At 35.0% G+C, this 22,651-nt stretch overlaps 1 protein-coding gene across 4 annotated transcripts in view; it reads right to left on the bottom strand.

Moving 5' to 3' along the window:
- The window catches only part of AUH (AU RNA binding methylglutaconyl-CoA hydratase), a 192,780-nt gene that overhangs the window by 163,342 nt on the left and 6,787 nt on the right, over nucleotides 1–22,651 (bottom strand). For 3 of the 4 annotated variants that reach the window (XM_043927261.1, XM_043927262.1, XM_043927260.1), the window contains exons 2-3: nucleotides 10,219–10,286; nucleotides 10,020–10,107 (exon numbers count right to left, since the gene is read on the bottom strand). The exons of the other annotated variant lie outside the window; for it this stretch is intronic. In XM_043927261.1, coding sequence (XP_043783196.1) covers nucleotides 10,020–10,107; nucleotides 10,219–10,286 — 156 coding nt within the window. The remainder of the gene's footprint in view (nucleotides 1–10,019; nucleotides 10,108–10,218; nucleotides 10,287–22,651) is intronic. 4 annotated transcript variants of the gene reach the window in all.

Raw genomic sequence — 22,651 nt, forward strand, 5'->3', positions numbered from 1 at the left:
GATATGCGGTGGGGAGGGGAAGACTTGTACACCAATTCACTACGTCTCTGACACCAAGTGGATGTCAAACAATTCAACTTAATTCTAATGCTAACTCCCTAAATCAGCACAGACCATACTGTTAAAGGTTCAGTCCCATAAAACTGCTTTCACTTTACATGCCAGTCGTAAGTACTGGAGATTAACCATACTTCTAACCAATCACCTACAAAGTCAGGAGTTCCCCACAAATTCCTCATCAGATTCAAAAATTCATCAGAAAAACTCACAAAACTTACATTTGTTGTTGTTGTTCTTTAGATGCTAAGTCATACCCAACTCTTTTGCAACCCCATGAACTATATAGTCCTCCAGGTTCCTCTGTCCATGTGATTTCCCAGGCAAGAATACTGGACTGAGTTGCCATTTCCTTCTCCAAGGGATCTTCCCAACCCAGGGATTGAATCCACATGTCCTGCATTGGCAGGCAGATTCTTACCAGTTTATTATTAAAATACAACTCAGGAACAGCCAAATGGAAGAGATATATAGATAAGGTACAGGAGAGGAGGGGCACAAAGGTTTCACCCTCCAACATTTCCATGAGTTCACCAACCTGGAAATTCTCCCAAACCTCATTGTTTATAGGTTTTTATGGAGTTTTCACTACCTGAACAATATATTAAATCTCTGGCCAGTGGTGATAGAACTCAATTTCCGGCTCCTCTGCCTTCTTGAAGTTGGAGAACTGAGGCTGAGAGTTCTAATCCCCTAATCACATACAGAAGATACTCTTACTATAATATGAAGGACATCTCCAAGATTTTAGGAACTCTGTCCCAGGAACCCAAGGCAGATATCAAGGACATATTTTATTTTGATCACATTACCTAAATTCACACCTTGCAACAAAAATTAAGGATGTGTCATAGGCTTAAATATAAAACATAGTAACTAAAAACTTTCTGGAAGAAAACACAGCATGAGAAACTCTCTGTGACTCTGAAGTAGGACAAGATTTCTTAGTTCACAAAACTGAAAAAAAGAAAACAAATTGAGTAACTGGACATCAATGAAAAATTTGTGTTCTTCAAAACATATTGTTAAGAAAAAGACAAGCCAAAGAGCAGGAAGAAATACTTTAAAAACAAGTATCAGCAAAAGGTCTTATGTCAACAATATATTAAAAACCCTATAACTCAATACAGTTTTTATTAAAACATGGGCAAAAGACCTAAATACACTTCTCCAAAAAAACACATAAAGGTGACAAAAAAGCAAGAGAAGAGGTACTCAAAATCATTATTCATTAGAGAAATGATATCTAAAACAATTACACACAACTGCACACCAATTAGTATGTCTAAAATTCAAGACTGACAATATCAAGTGTTGTCAAGGATGCAGAAGACCTGGAAGGCTCACACACTGCTGTCAGGAATGCAAAATGGCTAGAAAACAGTAGCAATTTCTTATAAAACAAAATGTATAGTTATTATAAACCCAACAATTCCACTCCTTAGTATTTATAAAAGAGAAATGAAAACATGTTCACAAAATGATTCATATGTGACTGTTCATGGAAGTGGTATTTATAAAAGCCAAAATACTGGAAAAACCCAAATGACCATTAACTGCTAAACAGATAAACAATTCACAGTGTATCAATGCAATGGACTATTCAACATATAAAATGAATACTCAACAATATAATGAAAATCATACTCAACAGTAAAGTGAAACTATTGAAACATATATCATGGGTGAGCCTCAAAGCATTATGCTAAGTGAACGAAACCACACAGAAAGGCCACCTACAGAAGGATCCCATCTGTAAGACATTCTAGAAGAGGAACAACTATGGTAAGAGTAACAGGCTCAGTGTTTTAAGGGGGTCACAGTAGGAGAAAGGACTGACTACAAATGTACATAAGAATGATTTTTAACAGCACCACCCAGCAGGAAGCTGGCACCAGCCCTAGGACAACCTGACCCTGAAGCCAGCTGCCCAGAACCCAGCCCTAACCATGAGTGACCTACAGCCTCTATGTAAGGCGGAGCCTGGCAGTCAACGTGGCCAGAGGCCAGCACCACTCACCAGCAAGGTAGTTAGCCCTGCCACAACCAAAGGGTTCACTCAGCCCACTTAGGGGGCATCCCAAGAGCATACAGCTTTGGTAACCAGAGAGGTGCGTGCTGACGGACCCCACAGGACATTGCCTACATGAGGCTAGTTATCCAAAATTGGGGAATGTAACCAAGCTACCCAAGTGTTAAGTCACTCAGTCGTGTCTGACTCTCTGCAACCCTACGGACTGTAGCCTGCCGCCTGCCATCAACCTAATACATAGAAATAAAAAGAGAACTGGGAAAAATGAGGCAACAAAGGAATATGTTTCAAAGAAACAAGACGCCAGAAGAATTAAGTGAAGAGGTAAGCAAACTCTCTGATAGAGAGTTCAAGATAAAGATCATAGTTCAGGATTTCTTTCAAGGTTCAGTGAATAAGAATCTGCCTGGCAACGCAAGGTACATGGGTTAGTTGATCTCTGGTCCAGAAAGATTCCACATGCCACAGAGCAACTAAGCCCACGTAATACAACTACTGAGCCTGCACCCTAGAGCCCACAAACTATTAACCACTGAGCCTGCACACCGCAACTACTGAGTCCATGCGCTAGAGCCTGGGAGCTTCAACTATTAAACCCGCACGGCTACAGCCAGTGCCCTGCAACGAGAGAAGCCACTGCAATGAGGAGCCAAAGCACCAGAAGAAAGAGTAGCCCCCGCTCGCCATAACTAGAGAAAAACCTGCATGTACCAATAAAGACCCAGTGCAGCCAAAAATAAAAAACGAAAAAAAATTTTTAAAAAAGATGTTTGATGAACTGAGGAGAGTACATGTAAAGCACTTTACTGTCATTGTTTGCAAATGACATGGTACTCTATACAGAAAGTCCTAAAGACACCATCAAAAAACTATTAGAACTCATCACTCAAGTTAGTAAAGTTGCAGGGTACAATTAGTATACTGAAATCTGTTTCCTTTCCATAAACCAGCAACAAACTAACAGAAAGAGAAGTTAAGGAAATAATCCCATGTATAACTGCAGCAAAAATATCTAGAAATAAATTTACCAAGGAGGTAAAAGATCTATACTCAGAAAACTACAAGAAACTGAAGACAACACCAACAAATGGAAAGATACACTGCACTCATGGATTTGAAGAATATTGTTAAAATGATCATACTACTCAAGGCCATCTCTAGACTCAGTGCAGTCCCTACCAAAATACCCATAGCATTTGAACCAGAACAAGTAATTCTATAACTCGTATGGAAACACAAAAGACCCCAAATAGCCAAAACAACCTTGAGAAAGAATAGAGTTGGAGGTATTACACACTCTGATTTCAAACTATCTTACAAAGTTACAGTAATAAAAACAATATGCTACCTGCCCAAAAAACAAAAATACTAATAAATTAATGGAACAAAACAGATAGCACAGAAATAAACCCATATTTTTGTTGGCAACTAATCTACAACAGAGGAATAAATGGTGTTAAGAAAACAAGACAGTAAATGCAAAAGAATCAAACTGGGTTATATTCTCACACCATATACAAAAATAAACTCAAAATGAATTAAAGACTAAATATAAAACTTGAAACCAAAAAACTAGAAGAAAACTTAAACTTCAGGCAGTATGATCTTAGACACTGGTCTTAGCAATATATTTTTGGATATGTTTCCTCAGGTAACAGAAACAAAAATGAATATAAACAAATGATACTATATCAAACTAAAAAGCTTTGCACATTGAAGGAAACTATCAACAAAACAATTGGGAAAACACATTTGCAAATTATATTATCTGATAAGGGATTAATACCCAAAGTAAACAAAGTACTCATACAACTCAGCATCAAAAACAAATACTCTGATTAAAAAAGGGGCAGAGGACCTGAATAGACATTCTTCCAAAGAAGATACACAGATGGCACACAGACAGGTAAAATCACTAATCATTATGAAATATAAATAAAAATCACCATGAAATATTACCTCCTACCTCTCAGAATGGCTATTAAAAAAAAAAAACAAATTACAAGTGTTGATAAGAATGTGGAGAAAAGAGCACTGTTCACGGTGCACTACTGGTGGGAATACAAATTCATACAACCCCTATGGAGAAGAGTATGGGCATTCCTCAAAAAACTAAAAACAGAACTACCCTATGACCCAGCAATTTCCCTCCTTGGGATCTTTCCAAAGAAAAGTGTAGAAATCGTCATTCATATTTTTAAATACATAGACTTGTATATTTTTCCTTTGCAAAAAAAAAAAAGAAAACTAAAACACTAATTCAAAAAGGTATATGCATCCATATGTTCAATGCAGCATTATTTACAATCGCCAACATATGGAAGCAACCTAAGTGTCCACTGATAGATGAATGGATAACAAAAATGCGGTGTATATACATATATGGTCAGCAGAATATTACTCAGCCATAAAAAGGAAAAAAACTCTTGCCATTTGCAAGAATGTGGATGGACATAGAGGGCATTATGCCAAGTGAAATAAGTTAGACAAAGAAAGACAAATATTCTAAGATTTTACTTACATCTGTAAATTGTAAAACAAATTTACTTATAAATATAATGTACTTGTAAATATACTTGTAAATTTACTTGCAAATATAATTTACTTACATTTGTAGAATTTGTAAAACAAAACAAATAAACAAACATAACCAAACAAAAATAAGAGTCACAGACAGAGAACAAACCAGTTGTTGCCAAAAGGGACAGGGCAGGAAGAGGAATGAAATAGATGAGGGAGATTAAGAGGCATGAGCTTCCATTTACAAAAGATGTGAGTCACAGGGATGAAATGTACAGCATGGAGAATTCAGTCAGTAATATTTAATAACTGCATGGTGACAGATGGTAACTAGACTTCTCCTAGCGATCATTTTGTAATGTATGGAAAGCATGAACCATCATGCTGTGCTCCTGGACTTAACATAGTAATACAAGTCAGTCACACTTAAATTAAAAATCAAAAAAGAAAGCTTAATGTTGTATATCACAACTGTCCTCATGGTTTAAACACCTATCAAAACTGACATGTGTACTTAAAACAGGTACATTTTATTGCAAGTAATGCCTACGTCTATAACACAGGTTTTTTACTTCCAAAAAAGAACCCAACACGGAATTAATACAAACTTGTATCCTTTCACTTTACTTATCAAACTCTCTAAGGCACTAACATTTAAATTAACAAATATAACTTAACTTGAGATTCTAAACAATACTGAATAGATAACGTCATTAGTCAGAGGACTCCACATATCTAACTGTCAGGACATCTACATCCATTTGAACAATATATCACTCAATAAAGCACGCTGACAATTTTAGTGACAAGTTTTTAGTCAGAACGTAATTTACTAGAACTCAAAAGCAGAAGCAAAAGTACCTTTACTTTAAAAAAAAACAAAACCATACTCGTATAATTCAGTGAATCACTCAATTTAGAGTTCTACATACAGGGATCAATTACCAAGAATTGTTTATAATCTATTTCAGGAATTTCGAGACAAAAAAAAAACCCCTCAGATTCAGTAATTTCTCATAAAATTTTTATGATAAAAACAATACATACATACTTTGCTACCTAGTGTTAGAACACTAAAAGAACAAGAAAATGAACAGATGAGTAGGAGTAAACTTTTACACCCAATACAATAGCCTAGTTAAAAGGTCTTTCTCATAATTTCATTACAGATAATGTTAAAATTTTGACTCAAACATTATGAAACAGTAAAATTATTTCAGTTTTTTTGGTATGTGTGTTTCTGTGCATGTAAGAAACAAGATAAAATTAGTCAGTACTTCACAATGAACTCTAACTATCAAAACGGTATTTCTCAGTATTCTATGAAAAATATATGCAAGTCATAAACCCAGAAGCAATGCTCAAATCCACAAGAAAGAAAACATAACACTGATTCCCAACCTAGAGTCATGCTGCGGATATGGCATAGTATCTGAAAGCATGTGTAAAAAACATTTACAGTCATAATGGCCATGATATACATTTTTGTGCTCTAGATTTCACTGCGGTTAATCAGAGAAAATTCATTTAACTACATTACTGTAATCAGAATGCCGTTATGACATTACACATATTCTCAGTCACCATAGGTGACTGTATAAGTGCAAGAAATTTTAAGAACTTAGAGACCTCATACCTCAAAAGATTAAAAATCACTGATTTAGTAAAAACCCTACCCTAGGAGTCAGAAGTAATTCCAGCAAAGCCACCACCTTTAAACAGGCACTTAGGTTTACACAGGTTATATTAAATGAAAGCATCTGAACTATGACATAAGGTTTTTACACTCTGAAATTTTTCCTCTCAAATGTCGCAACAATCATTCAGAAATTCAATTAATGTTATGATTTTAGTTACCAAAACTAGAAAATACACTAAATACATTTGCTAATTTTTTCAAAATTATTTTGTGTATATTCACTTAATACAACTTACTATACTTATTACAGAAAGCTGAACCACATCTGCAGACACAGTTTACACAGGTGCAGTCATAATGGGAATATCATTTTACAGTAGCTATCTCTTATAACATGTATTTTTCGCACTATAACATAGTCTTTATACTATCATTCTAAATTGTTCCTTAACATTCTACTGTGTGCATGTGTATATGTCTGTATATTTGTATATATCTGTATAATGAAAAACTGGAAGGATAAAAAAGAAAATTAAAATTGCTATTTTTATTAGGAAAAGAATGGAATGGGTAAGAATGGGATTTCTCTTTGTATACTTTTTCAAACATTTTGTACACATTTCATACATTTGACATACTACTTATTATTTAAACTAAAATTTCCTTTAAAAATGTTAAGGCAAGTAAAATATAATTTTTGCTTCTAAATAACAGATTTAAATGAAAAGTCAGAAATCAATCAGTGCAACCTCCAGTGCATGTAGGGATCACTTTTTTTTTAATATCTAAACTTTTTTATTTTATATTGGGGTATAGCCAATTAACAAAGTTGTGGTAGTTTCAGGTGAACAAGAAAGGGACTCGGCCATACATATACATGTATCCATTCTCCCCCAAACCACCAGAATCACTTTAATAATGCTTAATTACCTGTTCCTCTAGTATATTAGGAAAAGGACACAGAAAAAAGAACCAAAGGCAAGAGCCAGAGATGCTGTCAGTGAATAGGAGAGTAGTCTGAGATAATTTCAGAGAAACTGCTCACAACCCAATAATCCTTGAAAAAAAAAATCAGTGAATCACAGCACACTTTAAAAGCTAATTGGTGGTGGTGGTGGTTTAGTCACTAAGTGATGTCTGACTCTTGCGACCCCATGGACTGTGGCCTGCCAGGCTCCTCTGTCCATGGGATTCTCTAAGCAAGAATCCTAGAGTGGGCTGCCATTTCCTTCTCCAAAAGGCTGATTAAATTCAGCAAGTACATGGTGAGTCTCTATTATGTACTGTGATGTGAGAATACATAAGAAGATTTTCAAGGAAGAAAAAGAGAAGTTACCATCCTCAAGAAATTTGAAGCAAGATCACTTCATAAGCTTTAAGTTTCTGGAAATGAACAAAATGCCGCTAGAACACAGATGTACAGAGAAGAGAAACCTTTGTGGGGGCAGAAAGGGAAGAGGTAAAATGAGTAACTTTAGGGAATGGGGAGCTAAGAGAATAACCAATAAATGAGTACACTATTTGTGAGGATTTTTCTTTTGAAGATGACTACTTCAGAATAAAAGTTAACACTCTAATTATGTGAAAGACTGTATTCTTCAACAAGAATGAATAAATGAGGTCTGATTAAAATTAATATTTTTATACTACTATTTTCATAGGCTATAAGTTTAAATATTCTTTTTAGGTATGTAAAGAGCTTTTGTGTATCTAAACTTACAATACACTTAATGTGTACACAGTAATAAAGACAGACCTACTAAACTGCCTGTTTCAAATATATGTAAGAAAAGAAAACCTTTCAAAGAAATTTGGAAGAATGGTTTTATTATATATACTGTTACTAAAACAATTTGCCCTAATTTTTCTATAATTCAAACTTTTTTTGGACAAAATATAATAACAAGTCTTATGAGTTAAAATATAGGAAAAACTATCCTGATCACACAAAAGCACACAGAACAAAGAAAGTAGATTTAATAAACCCTTGGGAAAAAGTATTCAAGGTTAATATGTTAATCTGGTAGAGCATTTGGTATATTACTTAATACATCCCCCCAAAAATGGAAATCTATAGAAGATAGCTATAAATGGTATGAAAGCACTAAAGCTTTTTCCAAATATTGATAATGTGGAGACACAAAACAAATGGACAGCAAAGGAATAGATAAAAAGAATTCTACCAGTAATTATAGTGTTATAAATACAAATCCCATCACCAACAGAAAGAAAGTAACGCGAGTTATGATCAACCCTTCTTTCTGAAGTGTTGTTCTGCCACTACTACTATCATGCCCCAAGAGTCATATAACTGGGCTTTCCTGAAAAGCCCCAAAACTGCTCAGTATCTTCCCAATAAGCCCCTCAGCAGCCCTCAAAGGACCTGAGCGCAGTGACCTCAGAGCCATCAGTCACGATGTTGGATTCAGTCACCTGGAAACATAGCTGCCGGATCCCAAGGTCACAGATAAAAGAATTCTAATGCACTGGATGTAAGTTTTTCATATTATGAAAACAATTTTAATAAATTTTAGTCCTTATGAAACTATTAACAGTTACACAATATATTGACCACTGCACTGTGTGTTATGGACAGTCACATCAAGCCTCTGACAACACCAGGAGGACAGCATTACTCAAGCTGGACATATGTAGAAGCAGCAGAAACTACTGCAAATTGTCCTCACCCAGGCAGTTGAGCATGATAAACCTACTCTCTTTGATCACCAAACTGAAGCTAAAACTAATCCTTTTATATATGGTACATTACATAAAAAACTATAATAAAACTCATTTACACTGAATATTCTTAAATACCATAAAATTTTATAGTATTTTAAGGTGGAAGCTACAGAGTTAGAAGCTTGAAAAATCTAAAAATGACAAACTAAAGAATATGGGTCTAAACCAAGACACTTCTTAAAACATTCTGTTTAAAAATACTCCCCCATGTTCCCAGCACTGCTCTGGGAGTACTCCAAATGCTCAAAAGTACTTGAATGAATAAAATATTATATGTTGTTCCCTCAAATCTTTGATTATCTCAAGTAGATTATCCCATTTATATGTACTGGAAGAAATTTTTTTCACCCCTCAACTTCTACCTTCATTTACTTATTAATAAAATACAATAATACTGTGTATTATCAGCATTTATTTATCTTAATCATCTATATTTTTGACTAGCTGAAACAGATTCATACAATCTCATGACTTAGAAATACTAACAAATATGGAAAATGCAAGGCAACTTAATCTCTGGCTTTTGGTAACACAGCACAAACAGAAAAAAATAAAAAACACTTCACTGCTCTAGACATCAATTTAAAAACATCATTTGTGGACACATACTTGAGTGGGCACTACTACAAACACAAACCTCCGAAGCATATGTCTACACTTAACATTTACACTGGGGTAGTTACTGCTAGTCAGCTGAAGTACTTTTTAAGTAACTTATAAACACAGAGCACACTGTTTTGAGTAGGAGACACAATTTTTCCTTCCCAGCTCATCTTTCATAAAGATCATTCAAGTACGACAAACCAATATTTTAATTGCTCAAACTATTTTTGCAACTTCCAAAACAACTTCTCCACATGTTGCAAAGATTTTTCTGAGAAAACATTTTTTTTTCTTGTAACAACAGTAGAAAAACAAAGAGGAATTGTTGGTAATGAAACTCAAACCACGTAACACTTTATAATGGAAAACAGGGTACTACTAAGGAAACATTAGACTAGTTTTAAAAATTTAATCTTTTTTACATACCAGCACAGAATACGCCAGGGACTTCACTTCTGACTATTATGGTCCGTACTTTCTTATCAGATTTTAAAGCATCCACAGCTTTTGAGAGCTAAACAGAAACAGGGAAGATAAGAAGGAAAAGAGGAAAAATCATTTTCAGGTTGGCGTTAACACTGTACCACAATCTTAGAAGCAAACAGTTTTTAATCTTTACACTCACCATTTTTATAAGATTTTTACTCAATGAATTTTTGGCATAGGCTCTGTTTATTCCAAGCACCACAATTCCTAGTTAAGGGGGAAACAAAAAAGCATTTGAGTTAGTGAGGTATTTAGGGTACAGTTCAGTTCAGTTCAGTCGCTCAGTTGTGTCCGACTCTTTGCGACCCCATGAACCGCAGCTCGCCAGGCCTCCCTGTCCATCACCAACTCCCGGAGTTCACCCAAACTCATGTCCATTGAGTCGGTGATGCCATCCCACCATCTAATCATCTGTCGTCCCCTTCTCCTGCCCTCAATCTTTCCCAGCGTCAGGGTCTTTCCAAATGAGTCAGCTCTTTGCACCAGGTTGCCAAAGTATTGGAGTTTCAGCTTCAGCATCAGTTTTTCCAATTCAGAGTACAGATTCCCATACATACACAGCCAGTTAACTTGGGACTTTGGAATCTACCACCTCTCTGAGGTTCGCTTCAAGAGCCTTATCCTAATTTTCATGTTTACCGTCCTTTTCAAGCATATTTTTGAAAAATGTGGTATACGTATTTATAAAATCAATCTGATACTTAACATTCACCACTTTTATTCAGCCTGTTAGAGAACTTGGTAAATAGCACGTCCCCTTCAATTCCTCTCTCTTTATGCACCACCAAGGTAATATGCCACATTTTACAATTTTACACATTTTAAATTTTACATAGCTTAATCAGACTAAAGAGTAGGAAGGCCACATTTACTGATACAAATTCTAAATTATGAAATACTATTTAAAATACAGTTTTATTATCTTCAGTATACATAGAAATACACAATAGCTAACAATTTCTTATCACAGGCAAGCATTATGGGATCAGCTTTTTTTTGCTTGTGTGTGTGTGTGTGTGTGTTTAATAGTCACTCAGTCATGTCCGACTCTATGCAACCCCGTGGACTGTGCAGCCCACCTGTCCATGGAATTCTCCAGGCAAGAATGGGTTGCCACTCCTTTCTCCAGGGGGTCTTCCTGATGCAGGGATCAAACCCTGGGGTCTCCTGCATTGCAGGCGGGCTCTTTACCATCTGAGTCACCAGGAATTAATACTTCAACTACTCCATTTGCCATATTACATAGTTTTCAATATTTCACCCCAGGTTTCTCTCCTGACTCTGTCCCAGGTACTTAACCCGAAGTCACTTACATTTAGAATTTTCGAGTACAGGCTTTTTGTCCTAAAATTACAGGAATTCTAATAAATTCTGTTTTACATGGTACCCATCAAACAAGAAAACAAAATGTATGTTAAGTCTAATTACATTCACTGCATTTTCAAGTATTATTACTGGTAAAAGAACTTCTGTTTGACGTGGTGTCAATGAGAACTGAATCACAATTTACTCTGTCACCACCCTGTTCCACATCCCAATAGAGGATTATTTTAAGTCAAAAACAAATAAGTAAAGTGGAGCTCATTTGTAAGACTACCACTTTTGCTCAGTATCAAATTTATCTTGGTATATTACCCCTTTTTCAATTCAGGCTATTTCCTCAGCCTCTTATCATAGACAATGTTTGGTCTATTTATACCCTTATATCATCTGTTTTTTATTTGTCTTTATTTACTTTGTAGAATGGTTTCTAGTTTTATTTCTCTTAAATTCTAACTTATTTATATTTTAATGATCACAGCAGAAAAATTACATACTGAAATGTTATTCTGCCATAAATTACCTCTTTTGCTTTCATTATTATATTTAAGGATTTTTTTTTTTAATTATGTGTGTCAGCTGCTTACATTATCTATACATTTCATTTCAGGTCAATAAGAGGACCTTAATAAATACATTATTGAGAATCATTGGAATCATTGAGAATATCATAATATTCATGTTATTCTCAATATTGCAAATCTTTGACAATATATGGGGAAATGCCATTATATATCAGATTTCACCCAATCGTAGGAACAAAAGTTAAATTGGTTTAATAATCATTTGTCATTTGTTTTCTGAACTGACTGTTCTTACTGTCTACCTATCTTATTAAAGTTGTCATTTGCATTTCAAGTAATAAATTTTTAGATTACAGATATTAATTCATTATTTATATACCAGATCTCTTCCCTATCACTCACTTTTAAAAATCAACTGGTTTATGGCATTTTTTTGCACCAAGGTTTTAACTTTTTATATATTATTGCCTTTCCAACTTTTGACTTAGTATCTTCCTTAGAAAGAGTTTACAATGAAAACACATGTCCACACAAACGCTTACACCAGAATGATTGGAGCAGCATCATTCAAAATATTCAAAACGTGGAAACAACCCAAATATCCATCAGTTGAAATGAGTGGATAAACAAAATATAACAAATCCATGCAGTGTAATATTTAGCAAAAAAAAAAAAAAAAGAAGAAGAAGCATCGATACATGTGCAACATGAATGAACCTTGAAAACATGCTGAGTGAAAGAAGTCAGTGACAAGTGAGCACATACTGTATAATTCCATTTATAAGAAATGTTGAGAGTAGGCAAATCAGAAGGGACAAAAAAGGTAGATTAGTGATTGCCTAGGGCTGCGGGAGATGGAGAGATTGAGCAGTGACAGCTAAAAAGTGTCAGGTTTCTTTTTAGGGCAATGAAATGTTCAATACATGATAGTGTTGATAGATGCACATCTCTATACATGTACTAAAAGCCATTAAATTGTATATTTTAAACAGGAGAATTTTAAGGTATATGAATTGTATCACAATAAAGCTATTTTTAAAAAATAGCAGTATTCACTTAGACCTAGAAATAAAGTCAAATTAGAGGAAGAACAAGTGCAAAAAAGAAGATACACACGTGTGGTGGAGTGTGAAAGGGGACCAAACCCTTATCCTCCATGGCAAAAAGTCAGTAGACAGATAATACCTAAACATGAAAATTCCAGGAGTAGAAATATATGTATCTTATTTTAAATGAGACAATATGTGCCCAAAACAATCAGCCAAAGGGTTTTAAATAACTCTTTCTGAATAAAACAATCCTCTGACACTGTCTCCTTACATTGACTACTTTTATTTCTGCTGCTCTCAACTCCACAGGAGTCTTATTTTCTCTAATTTGCACAAACATTTTTGGCTGGAACCATTTATAAAACAGTCCATTATTTTCCTTCTGATTTTAAAAATCAAACAACTGTATTCTAAATAACTACAAAAATCACTCTATATTAGTTACATTTTCTAATCACATATTGAGAGTATGTGGAAAGTGCTATTTTTTTAGTGCTGTTTTACATAAATTTTTTCTGGCAAACTTATGAAATATTAAAAGACTTACATGGTTCTCTTCAATATTCTAAGTCAATAATCAATCTTGTTCAAAAATACTAACAGTTATGTTTTCTGCTCCAATGTTAATTTCTCATTTTCTTCTCCTGCTATTTCAATTTAGCCTGGACTTCAAGTCCAATATAATATTAGCAAAAATAATAAGTTTCTTTATTTTGTCAATACCTTTAATGAAAATGTTTCTAAGCATTTGCCGTTTAGTATAATGTTTGCTATGCATTTCTAAAAGCTTTTTTTTCAAATTGGGGAAATTTATTTCTATGTTCAAACTTACATTTTAAAAAGGTCATTCAGGGCACAGTGTAGAAAACAGATTAGAAGGAAGCAAGAATATACTAGACCAATATCCCTTATGAATACAGATGTAAAAATTTCAAAAAAATACTAGCAATTCAAATTTAGCAGTCGTGACCAAGAGGGATTTATCCCAGGAATTCAAGGGTAGTTCAGCACAACAATTGAGCAACTAACACTAACAGAGAATAAAAGAAAATATTTTAAAACTATATGATCACCTCAACTGACGCAAAAGAAACACTGGACAAAAATCCAACATACTTTCAATGATTTTTAAAAAATAATAACTTAAAAACCTCAACAAAGTAGTAACAGAAGGAAACTTCCTCAACCTAATAAACGACATTTATTTAAAAAAAACAACTTACAATTAACATCATATTTAATGTTAAAAGACTCAAAGTCTTCTCCCTAAGATAAAAAAAATTAGATAAGGATGTCATTTTCACCACTTTTGTTTAACAATGTAATGGAAATTCCTGCCAGGGTAACTAGGTAAGAAAAAGAAATAAAAGGAATCCAGATAGGAAAAAAGGTGAAAGTGAAAGTTGCTTGTGTCCAACTCTTTGCAACCCCATAGACTATACAGTCCATGGAACACTCTGGGCCAGAATACTGGAGTGGGTAGCATTTCCCTTCTCCAGGGGATCTTCCCAAGTGAACCCAGGTCTCCTGCATTGCAGGTGGATTCTTTACCAGCTGAGCCACAAGGGAAGCCCAAGAATACTGGAGGGGGTAGCCTATCCCTTCTAAGCAGATCTTCCTGACCCAGGAATCGAACCAGGGTCCCCTGCATTGCAGCCAGATTCTTTACCAACTGAGCTATGAGGGAAAAAAAGAAGTCTATTTCCATTCACAGATAACATGGTCTTACACACAGAAAATCCCAATGAATCCATCAAAAACTATTAGAGTTAATAAGTGAACTCAGTAAAGCTGCATAATATAATATCAATATACAAAAATGAGTTATATTTCTATACACTATCAGTGAACACTCCAAAAATGAAATTAAGAAAACAATTCAATTTGTAACAGCATCAAATATATATATATATATTATACATATACATATATATGTATATAAAATATATATACACACATATATACATATAAAATATACATATATATATACATATATATATATATACACACACACACACACACAATTGCTTAGGAATAAACTTAACCAAGAAAGTTCACTGAAAACTACAAAACACACTGAAAGAGATCTAAGTAATAAAGAAAGACCTCAATAATAAAAATGAATGATCAATTTGTTCTCAACAAGGATACCAAGACCATGCAATGGTGCAGGACTTTTCAACAAACAGGGGTGGACAACCAGATATTCACCCACAAAAGAAGGGAGCTGGGCCCTTTACTCACAGCACACACAAAATTATCTCAAAATGGATCTAAGACCTAAAACTGTAACTCTCTTAGAAGGAAACAAATGTATACATCTTCACAATCCTGGTTTAGGCAACACTGACTTAAACATGACAACAAAAGCACAGGCAACAAAAGAAAAAAACAGATAAACTAGACTTCATCAAAATTAACAAGGAAGTGAAAAAACCCACAGAATAGAAAATGTTTGCAAATGATACATCTGATATGGGGTTAATATTGAGATCATATAAAGAATAGGTACCACTCACAACAAAAAGACAATTCCACTGAAAAACAGGCAAAGAGTTGAATAATTATTTCTCCAAAGAAGACACAATAAATTAAATGAGACTCATTTGTATCATTTCTTTTTAGATTCCACATATAAGGGATGTCATATGATACTTCTCTCTCTCTCTCTGACTTACTTCACTCAGTATGACACTCTCTAGGTCCATCTTTGTTGCTGCAAAGGGCATTATTCCATTCTTTTTAATGGCTGAGTAATATTCCATTGTACACATGCACCACATCCTCTTTATCCATTCCTCTGTTGATGGACAATAAGGTTGCTTCCATGTCTTGGCTACCATAAGCAGTGTTACAATGAACACTGAGGGGCATGTTTCTTTTCAGACCATGTTTTTCTCTGGATATACGCCCAGGAGAGGGACTGCAGGGTCATATGATAGCTCCATTTTTAGTTTTTTCAGGAACATCCCTACTGTTCTCCATAGTGGCTGTTCCAATTTACATTCCTACCAACAGTACAAGAGGGCTCTCTTCTCTCCACACCCTCTCCAGCATCTGTTGTTTGTGCATTTTTTGATGACAGCCATTCTGACCAGTCTGAGGTAATGTCTCACTGTAGTTTTGACTTGCATTTCTCTAATAATTAGAGTTGCTGAACATCTCTTCATGTGCCTATTGGCCATCTGTATGTCCTCTTTGGGGAAATGTCGGTTCAGGTCTTCTGCCTGTTTTTTACTCACAGACTTAGAAAACAAACTTATGGTTGCTGGGGGGAAGGGAATAGTTGAGGACTTTGGGAGAGTCATGTACACACTGCTATATTTAAAAGAGAAAACCAACCAGGACCTGTTGTGTAACACATGGAATTCTGCTCAATGTCATGTGCCAGCTTGGATGGGAGTGGGGGTTTGGGAGAGAATGGAGACATGTATACCTATGGCCGAGTCCCTTTGCTGTTCACCTCAAACTACCACAACATTGTTAATTGGCTCTACACCAATACAAAATGTTTCTGGTGTTAAAAAATTAACATTTTTTTTTTTTCAAAATTAAATGAGACCAAGAATTTGTTACTAAAGAAGTGCAAATCAAAAACCACAAAAATTACTTTATGCCCAGTAAGATGGCTTTAATTTTTTTAAAAAAGAAACAAGCATTGACAAGGATGTGGAGAAATAAGAACTCTCATATACACTCTCATACAGTCTCATACAGTGGCTTCTCCAAACACTAAACATAAAATTACCACATGACCCAATGATTCTACTCCTAGGTATCTAACCAAGAGAATGAAAACATACAATCAAATAATAACTATTCACAAGTATTCAACAGCATTAGTCATTGTATCTAAAAACAAAAAAAAAAAAAAAAAAAGGCATATCCATTCAATGAAATATTATTCAGCCATAAAAACAAATGAAATGCTGATACATGCTGTAAAACAGATGAACTCTGAAAACATTAGGCTGAAAGAACTCAGACATAAATCACATATGGTATGATTCTATTTCTATAAAGTACCTAGTATAGACAAACTCCATAAAGACAGAAAGGAGATAGTGGGTTTTGGAAACCTTGGGGAGAATGGGATGAGGAGGACGTGACTAAAAAGCATGGTTTTGTTTTGAAAGCAATTTGAAAGGAATTAAGACAGTGGTGATGGTTGTAAACATGGAATAACCTAAAAACTACTGAATGTACACCTTGAAAAGTTAAAATGGTAAATTTTCTATTATGTGAATTTCATCTACATAGACAAAAAAAAAAATGTATAGTAGGGGATACTAAACAAGATGCTACTGCAGAGATCCAAGTAAGAGATCCCATAGGCTGTGGAGCAGAGATGGAAAGTAGACTGCTTCTAAAGATATACTGAAAGTAGTACCAACATAAATATTATCAATAACACTACAAACTCTGTTTATATTAAATCTCTAGATAAAGCACCAGGTCAGTCTCTAGGTAAAGCACTGGATAAGAGAACAAGATGCAACTATCAAAAGTTCTGATGATATAAACTAAGGTTACAAATGACAGAAATTGTACATTTAGAAGATTAAAGATGTAGAACAGCAAACAGTTTCTAACCTTATACCAAAAAAAGTTCACATACTGCCTATATAATTATGTAGGTAACACAAATCAGAACTGAATAAAATTATCATTCACAACAAGGACTCAAAATATAAACTCTTTACTTTTGATAAAAGGGTTTGAAAGTGAAGAGGTAGCACCCTTCCATGGTGCTTTTTTGTTTTTTAACTTTACCAATGAGGACATATTGCCAATTTAGAATTTTGTAAACCTCAATAATTTAACTATTTTTAATAACAAATCACATGTAATATTCAAAGTATTGAAAACTAGTGAACAGAATACTTTTGATAAACCATATATAATTCAGGCTCCTTAAAAGACTATAAAAGTAGTGAGAACTTACACTAAAAACATAATGAACTAACCCAGAAATCTTTCACGTGAATACAAAGAGAATATGCAGCAATTTTATAATATCCAAATTTTAGAAACATTAGAAAATCATTAACAGATGATGATTATAAACCTAGAAAATCCAAATCAAATAAAAAACTATTGCAAACAAAAGCATATTTATTTGAAACACATGACATTAATATATCCAGAAACAAAAGCCTTCTTATAAAGAGAAATAGAGAAACAAAGGGAGAAAGGAAACCACTTAGAAGATACAGTGAAACAAATTATTTCATTTTTATGAACCAGACAGGAGGCAGGATGACCTGGGATACACGTAACATAAATGTGCAAACCCTGTGGGTAGGCACTTTTTAAACTGTCCTTAAAAAAAAAAAAGTATTAACAAATGGAAACATCATGTTTTTATGTTGAAAAAAACATCATATAAATATTCTAATTTTAAAACCAACACAATGCCAATAAAAATACTAATAAGCCTTTTTCTGAAATTATACATGAACATTCCAAAACTCTTGCAGAAAAATAACCATGCAGGAAAAGGAATGAAACGAAGGAAAAAAAAAAGAGTAAAGATGAAGAAGTGAGGACCCGGCCCTACAGAAACACAACACAGCTTTAATCATAAAATAATGGAGAACATCTACGGAGATCATAGAACAGAAAAACAGTGTGGAAATTCAGCTTGTGATAAAAATGCCCTTCAAAACGGTGGAGCAAAGATGATTAAGCAGTGTTGGGACTTGGAATATACCGACTTGGAAAAAGATAAAGCATCTGTATCTCATTGCCATGATAATTCCTTTATTTTTATCTTGGTGGTTTCAAAAAATGGTGATTTTCTATCATTCCTACCACTCTTCTATAAAAATATGTTCTTCCCTACCCCACTATTTTGAGTAATCTCTATGGCTTCATGGATTCTTTAATCAAGGTGCTATATAATCCATTAACACTGTTCCATTAATCCATTAATGTTCAAATTACCCTAGATAGGCTCAGTGACAGCCCTGTAAGGCTGTCCCCTGCCCACAATCCTTTTACTATTTGAGCATTTCCTTGCTTTCTGGCCCACAAAGATATTCCAGACTCACCTTTCACGTTCCCTGCTCCAGACCTGAATCAGACATTTCTCCAAAAAGTCCTGGCTTCTTTCAGTGGGAGAATAGTCTTCAGAAACCAAAATCTGGACATCAGATATGTTTATTGCTACCATGGTATCATTTCATTTAGACAACTTTAGTGGTCAGAAAAGGAAATAAATGTAAATATGTATACATACAACATACTTATGATTTTTTTAAGTTTGTCCTGGTAACTCTAATTCAAATCCAATGCAACAAGTTTCTTCCTCCCTTTCCCCCATCCCATATTTGTACCGTCTCTCTCCTCTTCTCTTTTCATCATAATGAAGTCTAATTCCCAAGACCAACAGGTTTTCATTTGCTCTATTCTACAATAAAAGGAAAACAAATTCAGAACTATTAAGCCCAACTACTGCTAACAACAGACTATAAAATAAATTTCAATGTTCTTTTTGACTTATAACTAAATGATAACAACTTATTCCAAACAATAATGCAATAACATGTGTGGTGACTGTAGCTTACAGAAAAGTGTAAAGAATGACAGCAATGGTATGGAGGAAAGAAATGGGAATACGCATTTACACCTTTACCACTATGAAGTCAGCTAGTGTTGCAGTAGATGTACACTAGTTGTAAATATGTACTGCAAATAACATGGCAACCAATAAAATCTCTAAAAAAGGGTAACTGATAAGCTAAAACAGGGAAGAAAATTGGCAGCAAAAGAGTGGAAGTCAGAAAATGAAAGAAAAAAACAAGGGCAATGAATAGAAAACAGTTACAAATACATAATAATCCAACTAGTTCAATAATCAATTTAAGGATGAATGGTCTAAAATACACTAATTAAAAGACAGATGCTGTCAGAGTGGATTAAAACAAGACCAACCGTATGACATATACAAGAAATCCACTTTAAATATAAAGACACACACTGGAAAAAAAAAAAGAAAAAAAGACACACACTGATTTAAAAAATCAAAAGATGAAGAAAGATAATCAATGCTAACACTAAAAAGGACCTCCCAGGTGGCTCAGTGGTAAAGAAATCGCCTGCCAATGTAGGAGTCTTGCGTTCAATCCCTGGGTCCGGAAGATCAGTAGAAGAAAATGGCAACCCAATTAAGTATTTTTACCTGGAAAAATCCCACAGACAGAGGAGCCTGGCGGGCTACAGTCCATGGGGTCACAAAAGCCAGACACAACTTAGCGACTAAACAACAACAACACTAATAAAACCTGGAGTGGAAACATTAATTTCAGAAAAAGCAGATCTCAGAACAAAGAATAGTCTGAGCGAGAAAAGGGGGTGATGTTGGAGGGGTCATTTCTCCAACATAATAACCCATGTGTATTCAGCAAACAAGAGAGCTTAAATCTGCATGATTTAAAAACTGACAGAATTACAACGAGAAATAAACAAATCCATCATTACAGTTGCAAATTTCAACTTGCCTTTATCACTAATAGATCCAGCAGGCAGAAAATCAATTAACAGTATAGCTGAACTGAATACCAACAAAAAAATCAACTAAATCTAATTGAATACCATATCTAACTGAATATAGAACACTGCACCCAACAACAGCAGACTACTCATTCTTCCCAAGGTGATATGGATATTCACCGTGACAGACCATATTTTGGGCCAAAAACACACGGCAACAAATTTAAAATAGAAATCATACTGAAGTACGCTCCTAAATAACAATGGAAATAAACCCCAGGAATCAGTAAAAGAAAGACTGCTGGAAAACTTCAAAATACTTAGAGACTAAATAAGGTACTTCTAAGTGAAATATAGGTAAAAGAAGAAATCTAGAGAGAAATTTAAAATATTTCTAACTAAATGAAACTGAAAATACAACTTACCAATATATGTGTGCCCCGCGCGCCCCGCCACCCCACCCCCCCCATCGTCCTCTGCCACTTAGGAAGCATCACTTCGAACAAAGCTAGTGGAGGTGATGGAATTCCAGTTGAGCTATTTCAAATCCTGAAAGATGATGCTGTGAAAGTGCTGCACTCAATATGTCAGCAAATTTGGAAAATTCAGCAGTGGCCACAGGACTGGAAAGGGTCAGTTTTCATTCCAATCCCAAAGAAAGGCAATGCCAAAGAATGCTCAAACTATCCCACAATTGCACTTATCTTACATGCTAGTAAAGTAACGCTCAAAATTCTCTAAGCCAGGATTTAGCAATACCTGAACCGTGAATTTCCAGATGTTCAAGCTGGTTTTAGAAAAGGCAGAGGAACCAGAGATCAAATTGCCAACATTCACTGGATCACTGAAAAAGCAAGAGAGTTTCCAAAAAATACCTATTTCTAATTTATTGACTATGCCAAAGCCTTTGACTATGTGGATCACAATAAACTGTGGAAAATTCTGAAAGAGATGGGAATACCAGACCACCTGACCTGCCTCTTGAGAAACCTGTATGCAGGTCAGGAAGCAACAGTTAGAACTGGACATGGAACAACAGACTGGTTCCAAATCGGGAAAGGAGTACATCAAGGCTGTATATTGTCACCCTGCTTATTTAATTTATATGCAGAGTACAGCATGAGAAACGCTGGGCTGGAAGAAGCACAAGATGGAATCAAGATTGCCGGGAGTAATATCAGTAACCTCAGATATGCAGATGACACCACCCTTATAGCAGAAAGTGAAGAGGAACTAAAAAGCCTCCTGATGAAAGTGAAAAGAGGAGAGTGAAAAAGTTGGCTTAAAACCCAACATTCAGAAAACTAAAATAATGGCATCCAGTTCCATCACTTCATGGCAAATAAATGGAGAAACAGTGGAAACAGTGGCTGACTTTATTTTTGGGGGCTCCAAAATCAATGTAGATGGTGACTGCAGCCATGAAATTAAAAGACGCTTACTCCTTGGAAGGAAAGTTATGACCAACCTAGACAGCATATTAAAAAGCAGAGACATTACCTTGTCAACAAAAGTCTGTCTAGTCAAGGCTGTGGTTTTTCCAGTAGTCATGTATGGATGTGAGAGTTGGACCATAAAGAAAGCTGAGCACCGAAGAATTGATGCTTTTGAACTGTGGTGTTGGAGAAGACTCTTGAGAATCTCTTGGACTGCAAGGAGATCCAACCAGTCTGTCCTAAAGGAGATCAGTCCTGGGTGTTCATTGGAAGGACTGATGTTGAAGCTGAAACTCCAATACTTTAGCCACCTGATGCGGAGAGCTGACTCATCTGAAAAGACCCTGATGATGGGAAAGATTGAAGGCAGGAGGAGAAGGGGACGACAGACGATGAGATGACATCACCGACTCAATGGACATGGGTTTAGGTGAACTCTGGAAGTTGGTGATGGACAGGGAGGCCTGTGTTCATGGGGTCACAAAGAGTCGGACACAACTGATCGACTGAACTGAAAATATCTGTGACACAGCAAAAGCAGTGCTTAGACGAAAACTGATAACACTGATGCACTTATTAAGAAATGTCTACAACTGGAAATCTACACTTCCACCTTAAGAAACTAGAAAAGAAACAGAAATTAAATCTAAAGTAAGCGGGGGAAAAAATTAAAAATCAGAAGAAATCAATGCCATAAAAACAGAAAATCAGTAGAAAAGAAATCAGTCAAATCAAAACTTAGTTCTTTT

The sequence above is a fragment of the Cervus elaphus genome, chromosome 16 (genome assembly GCF_910594005.1).
Source record: "Cervus elaphus chromosome 16, mCerEla1.1, whole genome shotgun sequence".
Classification (NCBI taxonomy): Eukaryota; Metazoa; Chordata; class Mammalia; order Artiodactyla; family Cervidae; genus Cervus; species Cervus elaphus.